Source organism: Strongylocentrotus purpuratus, unplaced genomic scaffold, assembly GCF_000002235.5.
Source record: "Strongylocentrotus purpuratus isolate Spur 01 unplaced genomic scaffold, Spur_5.0 spur5_scaffold_6, whole genome shotgun sequence".
NCBI lineage: Eukaryota > Metazoa > Echinodermata > Echinoidea > Camarodonta > Strongylocentrotidae > Strongylocentrotus > Strongylocentrotus purpuratus.
In genome coordinates, this window is record NW_022145612.1 from 25,397,745 (window position 1) to 25,407,305 (window position 9,561).

The 9,561-nt window shown below is 37.8% G+C and overlaps 1 protein-coding gene across 1 annotated transcript; it reads right to left on the reverse strand.

The window, feature by feature from the left end:
• Positions 1-235: 235 nt before the first annotated feature.
• On the reverse strand, positions 236-6,984 carry LOC587212 (glucose-6-phosphatase 3). Its single transcript, XM_011677516.2, has 4 exons — positions 6,651-6,984; positions 3,973-4,082; positions 2,337-2,558; positions 236-1,606 (listed from the first exon to the last, which is right to left on the reverse strand). Exons 1-4 carry the CDS (start codon positions 6,869-6,871, stop codon positions 1,116-1,118), a joined length of 1,044 nt encoding a protein of 347 aa, XP_011675818.2. The 5' UTR covers positions 6,872-6,984; the 3' UTR covers positions 236-1,115.
• Positions 6,985-9,561: the final 2,577 nt, after the last annotated feature.

The following is a 9,561-nucleotide window of genomic DNA, read 5'->3' on the forward strand; positions in this document are numbered from 1 at the left end:
TGTACATTAGTCTAAGCTGCTGTGTATTATCTGAATTGCATGTACAGTGAAGAGGGGGAGGGAAGAGAGGAAGAGAGAAAGAGAGAGAAAAGGGGGAGAGAAAGTGAGGGTGTGTGTGCATGTGAGTGTACATGTGTATGGAGAAAGAGGGGAAGAGAGCAAAAGATAAAGAGAAAGAGAGACCTCTCTCTTTCAATGCACACAATGCACACAAATACCCTGTTTGTGTACATATGTGTGTGTTAGAGAGAGAGAGAGAGAGAGAGAGAGAGAACATAAAAGGAAAAGAAGAAATACAATTTTCACCAGATTGAAGAAGAAAAAAAATGTTTTAGAAATCTATACTTTTTCAAATGAACACAGGAGTAGGTAAATACAAACATAAGCACCAAAATGACAAGGGTAATACACTGTATGTGCAGAATCAAAATAGAACCAGAATTTTCATTTTGCATATGTCAGAGGTAATAATTCCACTGGCACTTAAATCCTTCCATATAAGAAGAAAACAAATCTTGAACTAAAATTGCATGCACTAAGATATTCTTTACTCATCTTGATCTGTATGTACTAACTGAATGGGTACAATGGGATAGTAAACAAAATTTTAACAAATCTCATTTTTTCTAGTCCTCCATATCATATCTTAATCCTGAAACATCTTTTCTTTAGTATACATACAAATTCTGTCAAAGAATCTTTGCAGGTATCTAGTCCATATTTTGAAGTTCCTCTGGAAAATGTACCTCTAAGCAATGATCAAAGAGTGATATCTTTGAAATTTACTTTTAGTGCTTCAGTGAGATTTATTACACTAATATCAAAAGATGTGATCTAAAATGGATTACAAAGTATACAAAACATACAAAATGCTTACTGTAGTGTAGATTACATCATGACAGTGGCCAAGAAGTATAATTTATGTTTTTACTCTTTTTTTTCTCTCCATGAATATACTAATTGCAGCTCCATTGACCAAACATAGAAATGACTTTAACATTAAACCATATACAGAAAGCCAAAGATATTTTAACAATATAAAAAGGCAAAGTTCCCAAATCACAACGAACAAATGGTAAATAATTCAACAAAGGCCAAACTGCTACTTACAGCTGTCATAAATTCTGGTTTTGACTACCGTAACTGGATACAGCTTGGTTGAGTCCGACAGTACTGATTGACACTAGTCCATATTTTAATGCACCTAATATGTAGAACAATATGACATATCCCCTGGGAACGTACATGCTCTCTATGACGTGTGCAGCAGCTACAGTTAAGAGAGTTGCAGTCAGTTTCTTTGCAAACTGCCCCCTCACCCGATCATACTTCACCGTCAAGCAACTGCACATCATTCCAGCGAAGAAGAACGCACCAACGTCCCTGGAAATAGCATAGAAGAGCGTGGTGTCCATGTGAACCCATTCCCGATACACACAGCGTTTTAAAGCAAGTTTCATAGACCAGCCAGGATCAAGACCAACGAGACTTATCAGGTAGTATTCTAAGAAGATTGAAACAAGGACGAACAATCCTCCTAGAAAGTAGGTACCAAATCCATAGTTTTCCACAGATAATTTTCTGGTCTCTGCTGCCACTATTATTCCTGAGTACAAAGACAAGATATAAGAGAATGGTAGGGAGTGAGCAGCACTGCTGAAATGATATAGACAAAAAACAAACATTAAAACGGTAACGTTAAATGTCATCACAAAGCAAAAATAAGGACAAGTCATTGTTTAATGTCTCCACAAAGCAGGTTGCATTGACATTAAGTTAAAAGGGACATCTGTGCAAGCATGAATGAAAAGTTTTCGTTCCGTGCAAGAAGAGTGTGTTAAAGCAGATAACATAGTTTTCAGAATACGGCCTCTGTATAAACTTAATTGATAGAAGAAACTGCAATATCTATGATAAAAAATGATCATGAACATAGAGAAAATGTCTTTCTTTGTGCTTCATCCTTTCAGCTAACAAGGTAGAAAAATAATATCTCTCAAGACAAAGATCAAATGGCTAACCATAAGATACATTTCCAATTTGTCATAAAAGATGATAAACTTCGTTCATATATAATTCATGAGAATATATTTGGTCTATTCTTTCTGTGTCTTTTTTTTTTTTTGGGGGGGGGGGGGGTATACTAATTACCATGATCATTTGATGTCTGTTTTCCCCAGTGTGCAGATGGATGTTTAATTTACATCATGTCCTTTCTCTAAGCCTTCCTGTCGTCAGCATCCACCCATTACAAGTGAGGCTGGATACTATCATATCTTCTTCTCTAATGGTTTTTTCTAACTACCCTAAGGACTGCTTTGAACTAATTAACTTACCAGTTAATGCACCCAGGATAACTTGATGAGGGAAATGAGTTGCTGTGTAGACCCTGGAAACACATACGAGCACTATAAAAAGGCTGTAGATTGTCCAGGTGATCCTGGTCGCTTTCTTGGCACGTTGGACACTTCTCACCTCAGACATGATGTATTCATTGAGAGATGCCACAAAGACAAACCAAACAGATGCTGCGACCATAGCATGGCCAGAAGGACAACCTACAGAGAAAGAAGAGCAAACATGGTGGTCTACAACTAGGATTTTTTTTTTTTATAAATATAATTTTGCACATGATATAAAAGACTTAAAGGTATAAACCAGTTTTGGAAACGACCCCTTTCAAAAAATGAAATGGAAGCTCTTATTACTAAACATGTGAAAGAATATGTTTTGACTAATACGAGATGATACAAATTTTGCCAGGAAACCGCCTACTAATTGATATATTTGGTAAATTATTACATCTATCTGGACGTGTCGCGTAGTCCCATATACATCTTCCTGTGTACACTGCTTGTAACTTTACTAAGACTTGGCCAAATTTCTTTTCATTTCAATGATTCCAGAACCTTGCAGTACACACCAATACTTATATGCTAGATGATCAACCTTTTCTGATCGATTCCACAACGTTTCTTTCACAATGCAATCGCATGACCAGAATTGGTCTTTATCTTTAAACGTATGAAACCACAAAGAGGCAATATACTACAATATATATATATATGACTCTACACTGTATATAAGTTGGCGAATATAGCAATATACTTCAACTACTTGCTTAATGCTTATAGTAATTTTGAATTTGAAAGATACTAGGTCCATGTGTGGGATTAATGCTTGTGTCATGAACTGACACATTTGACATTTGACCCAAAGACCACACAATAAAAAATGTTCCTTTCCATGTAGATGATTTGTTAAGTTTGAAGTTGATCCCTAAACAAGACAAAATCAATCCTTAGATAATAACATTTGCTTAAGAACTTGTGAACATTGTCCAACATTTTACAATAATCACTGCTGGTTTGGAGCACAGGGAAAAGACTTTCAATCTAAGTGAGGAAGAGAACAATCTCATCAATTAGTCTTCTTTAATGTTTCTTAGTTTCCATTGTACGTTTCCACATAGACTGAAAATTCTGTCTCTTTCATTCATTAGCCTAGAGACAGAAGCCGACCATAAGGTTTGCAGTTTTTTTTTGCACTAAAATTTGATTTTAGCGGGTGCATATCCAATGCATTTATACTCTCGTTATTTCAAATATTTAGGCCTAGATCTAGGCTAAAATACATGTACATCGGTTCCACTTACTAGCTTGACTGTATAATGCGTTTAATGGTCCTTTTTCAGAAAATTATGGGTAAAAATACAACTCTGTGTTGGAAATCTTGCAGCCGTATTCACTGCTCACAAAAAATGTCAAAAGATGATGTCATTTGTTAGCAGTGAGCCAGTAACAGTAGAATACGGCTGCAAGATTTTCAACACAGAGTTGTATTTTACTGTCTCTAAAGTGAGGAGCCGACCCTACCCAAATAAGAGGCTGACGAACGAAAGAGACAGAATTTTCTGTCTATTTTTCACATACATGTACATCATGTATTCAATCCTGTACTTCACCATCTCACCTGGTCCTGTTTCACAAGTTATCTTGAACTGTTTCAGGAATGGACGTTCTTCACCGGTGTAAACATTACTCTCCATGACCCACCAATAGGGACGCTGTCCTATCATCAACCTGCATTGTATAATAGTAAATATACACAAAGACATAAATATATGAAGATGTGCGCACAGAATTCGCTAAATTTCGGCGAACTGCATGCGAGCAAATTCGTATACTAAACTAATTATATAATATTGATTGGCCTTGAGGGGTATATCAGATATATTGACCAAGCTCAGATCATATTGCCCCGAGTCGAAAGACGAGGGCAATATGGTCTTAGCGCAGTCAATATTTCTGATATCCCCCGAAAGTAAAGCCAGTCAATATTTTTATTGTTATCCAAATCAGACATCTAGAGCAAATACAGAAATCCACCATGACAATCTCAAGAACTGAACAAACTTTGTCAAACCAGCACTGTGCATCCAGTGCTTGACAAAATTTTGGATACACTGCAAACAGTGTGCATTTGGTGTGATTATTACGTCACAATAGAGTGCGCGCAAAGCGCGTAGGTTCTCGTACGCATAATAGATGCGCAGTGAAAATGAAACAATACGGCGCGGTCAATAAGAGATGCCTGGATGCGAGACCGTGGAAAATACCAAGGTATATTTTCACTCATCTCTACACGCAAAGTCAATACGCGCAGGGAGACCAAGGAAAATACAAAGAATATACCCCTCCGTTCCCACTGCTAGTGAAAACTAGGGCAATACGGTTTTGTAAATGACCAGCTCAGATGTCTGATACGGGTAATAATAGCTATTATCGTAAAGAATGTATCAAATTGGCAACACAAAAACAGCTTTATTGTGTATAGACCTACCATGTCTCTTTGCATTAAGCCTAATTAGGTCAGCATTTTTATGCCTCCGTTACGAAGTAGCCGGAGGCATTATGTTTTCGGGTTGTCCGTCCGTACGTACGTCTGTACGTACGTACGTCTGTACGTCCCGTTCTTGTGATCGCGTTATCTGAAGAACCGATTTATGGATTCCTGCCAAACTTTGGTCATGTATGTATCTTGCAAAGCCAATGAACTGATTAGATTTTGGGGTCACAAGGTCAAAGGTCAAAGGTCACAGGGCTCATTAGGTATGCAAAAACAGTTCGTGATCGCGTTATCTGATGAACCGATTGATGGATTGCTGCCAAACTTTGGTCATGTATGTATCGTGCAGAGCCAATGAACTGATTAGATTTTGGGGTCACGAGGTTAAAGGTCAAAGGTCACAGGGCTCATTATGTGTGCAAAAACAGCTCGTGATCGCGTTATCTCAAGAACCATTTGATGGATTGCTGCCAAACTTAGGTCATGTATGTTACTTGCAGAGCCAATGAACTGATTAGATTTTGGGGTCACGAGGTCAAAGGTCACAGCGCACATTATGTATGCAAAAACAGCTTGTGATCGCGTTATCTCAAGAACCGATTAATGGATTGCTGCCAAACTTAGGTCATGTGTGTTACTTGCAGAGCCGATGAACTGATTAGATTTAGGGGGTCATGAGGTCAAAGGTCAAAGGCCACAGCGCACATTATGTATGCAAAAACAGCTCGTGATCGCGTTATCATAAGAACCGATCGATGGATTCCTGCCAAAATTAGGTCATGTATGTTACTTGCAGAGCCAATGAACCGAGTAGATTCTTGGTTCATAAGGTCCAAGGTCATGGGCTCATTATGTATGCAAAATTAGCTTGTGAACGCATTCTCATTAGAACTGACAGATGAATTACTATTTAACTCGGGACATCTTGCAGAGCCAATGAACTGAGTAGATTTTAGGGTCATGAGGTCAAAGATCAAAGGGTCATATATGTATATGAGAAATTGCTTGTAATCACGATATTCTGAGGACCTGTCAATGGATTATAATTGAACTTGAATTTGAAAAATTTCTTCTGTTTTGGTTTGTAAAATTGCTCTATGACGGAGGCATCATTTTCGACTGCGCGCAGTCGAATTCCATCTAGTTAGTAATGTAAATCAGGACTCAACTTTAATATTATCATCAGGGACACATGGAAGGTGAGCAATTAATAATATCACTCCGGGTATCAAAATCTCATAATAGATCTAGATCTAGGTCTATTTTTTGTTAAATTCTTGACCGAATTTGAAAGGGCTTTGTACGAGAAAAAACTGAAGTAGTAAAGAGTATACTACTAGTGAACTCTGAAGCTAGTGTGCAATGTTCGTCGGGTGTGTGTGGAACTCGGAGAAATTAGGAGGGTGATTTCGACACATTTTAAGTTTTGTTTACCAGCCTCTCTTGTAATATGCAGGGGTGAGGGGTATGGCCATTGGTGCCAATTAAGGTAATGGTATATCAATATCAAGTTAAGTTAAGGCTTAAGCCCTTAACCCCTTAAGAAGTTAAGTTACTAATTAAGCCAGCTGCCAGGCCAAGGCTAAAATTAAAAAGTAATTAATTTCAACCAACCTGAAATTAGGGGTCTAGTGAAAATGAAATGTCTAGACTAGTCTACCAATTTATCTCTCACTCCTTCACTCGGTCACTTAACAATCAGACTGTACAGGCATAGAAATAATAAAGATGTTGGAATACAAATTCCCAAATTAATATGCTAAGCCAAGTTTGCATGCCATGCCATTCCTTAGAAAAATTACCATTTCAGCACAGAATTCAACCATTCAGATATCACGGCAACCCACAAAACTTGCAATCCCGATCTGGCGCCGAAAAAACAAAATGCAATTGGAAAACACAGAAGAAAGGCATTTCGTGGGGCTCCAAAACGAGATATGGCTAACATCGGCGTCTCAAGATCGGGAAAAGTTTGCTGTAAACTTTGAAGAAGGGTGATTTCTGCCCGTTGAAGTTGATCCATTTTGCATTTAGAGTCTAATCCATTTATCAACTTCTTGAAATAAACGATTGAGTCTAGTCTAGGCCTAGACCATTGATCCAGCTTCAGCTCCAGTCATCCGCCGGGGTACAAATGCATGCGCGATGTACGCTGTATAATTTGGGGAATATGATTTGGATGCACGCAGCGTACTAGCTGAATCATAAACAATTCGGCCATATATATTTTGGCATACGGAAACTCGATATTTCACTTGACTTGTCGGCCCGGGCGTATCCAAGATTGACCCGGGGTAAATGCAACTTACGAGGGAATAATATAATTTCTCATATATAATATCTGATATCTCATCCTTATCGTTTATTGATTTCTGTTTCTTTGAATAAAACCGAACCCCCCCCAAAAAAAAAAAAAAAAACTGCTATTAGATCTATGATAAATAATATATTGTAGGATTTGTAGCACATTCACGGATTTTCACGCTCTGCTTATAATTGTGGAAAATCCTTTATGAAAGCAGGACCTGCATATGAAATTACTGTGTTTTGATACTCTATTAGCATGTTGTAATCAATTGGTGCATCCGGAAATTGCCACAAATAGAGTTATACATAAATAAACCAAAATAGGATTTTACAAATTTGAGAATAGTTGACTGACCTATGTAAATACCATATGAGCTTCATACATAGAAACGGATATAAATAATCCCCCATCCGGTATTCGTCAACAACAACAAAACAAATTATAAAGACACCATGCAGGTATAAAATAAAAAGTTGGTTATCCGGACATTCATTTGAAGATTTCAAAAGATTATGTCGCAGTGAATCAATCACACGGATTGCACTCTCATATCTCTTACATTATGTACAGTGGATTTAAACCGCAAATAAGTTTTGATTAATCTCAAAAATTTCCCACACCCTCCCCAATATCACGGTGGCCCTAGTTTAAAGTGACTGAGAGCAAATACTTTCCTCAAATTTCGCTACGCTCGCTCGCATTTTATAGTTTTTTTAATGATCTCATGTACAATGTCTAAAACTCATAGTTTTGTGCTTTGGAGTTTTCCTAATTTGTAGGTGCCTTTTCCCCGCCCAGGTCGAAAAAACAGTTGAAACCAGTTGGATTTTCAACTGGTATCTACTGGAATCAACTGGTACCAGTTGAATCCAGTTGACGGAACTGGAATATGTGCCAGTTTATTCTACTGGTTGTAACTGGATTCAACTGGTAGTTGAAACCAGTTGACACAACTGGTAAACTTCATATGCACCAGTATATCCCAGTTGAAACCCATTGACCTTACTGGCACGTGCTGAAAACAAACCAGTTGATTCCAGTTAAAACCAATTAATTATACTTGTAAATTGTTATACCAGTTGATACCAGTTAAAAACAAGCCTTACTGGTGCATCTGCCAGTTGATTCCAGTTTAAAACCCATAAAAACAAAGTGGACAATGAGACCAGTTGTTTCCTGTTTGAACATATTGAAACCCATATAGTTTACAAGTTGATTCCATTTGAAAGCCATTAACTATAGGCGTATTGGTATATTATTAGACCAGTTGATACCAGTTAAAACCAATGGGCTTAACTGGTAATGCATGCATAACTTCATTCCAGCACAGTGACCAAACTGGACCATTTGTTACCAGCTGATTCCAGATGCATGATTACCAGTTGCTTTACCATTTGAAAACCAATACATGAGTACCACTTGAATTACCAGTTGAAACCCGTAGATGATTACCAGATGATTTACCAGTTGAAAACCAGTTGATTTACCCAGTGGCGTACCTGGGGTACTCCGTCAGGGGGGGCAAGCGACCGAAACAAACAAAAAAGGCGATGCTAATTTTCACTTCTGGCGAGCGAGCGAGCAAGAAAAAATCTTTAAGTAACGTTTGGTATATAAACTGGTATTGTTGCAAGTTGGGGGTGGGAACATTCACTTGTTAGCGACGTTAATTTCATTTTTTTGCAAACGAGCGTAGCGAGCAAGAAAAAAATCACTTCTTTTTTAATAATTGCCACTTAACTCTCTTAATTTCTAGGACTTATTTTAAAGTCCAAAGAATTTATTCTAAATCCAAGTCCCCTTGGATTTAAAATAAGTCCTAGAAATTAAGAGAGTAAACTTGGTTCAATTGTCCCATGCAGGGCGCGGGAACAATATTGTGTTTAGGCTAATTTTATACCCATTTTAGCTAGCGAGCGAAAATACATCTTTCTCTCAATGAATTGCTATATAAAATTTGTTTCATTGTTGCAGGTCGGGGGCGGGCACAATCGTGTTTAAGGCAATGTCAATCCCATTTTGGCGGGCAGGCAACCCCCTACATTTCTCTTTTTAATGATATTGTAGCAGGTTAGTGGTGGGCACATAATTCCACGAGCTAGCGAGCGTAGCGAGCGAGCGAAAAAAATCACTTCTCTTTTATAGGGAAAATATGGTACATAAAACTTGGGTTCATTGTTCCATGTCAGGGACGTGATTATTAAAAGCGGTGTTATTTCTATTTTGGCGAGCGAGCGAAAAAAAAATCACTTCTCTTTTATAGGGAAAATATGGTACATAAACTTGGGTTCATTGTTCCATGTCAGGGACGTGATTATTAAAAGCGGTGTTATTTCTATTTTGGCGAGCGAGCGTAGCGAGCGAGCAAATTTTTTGTAATGATAGTTGGTTCATAAATTTCAGAT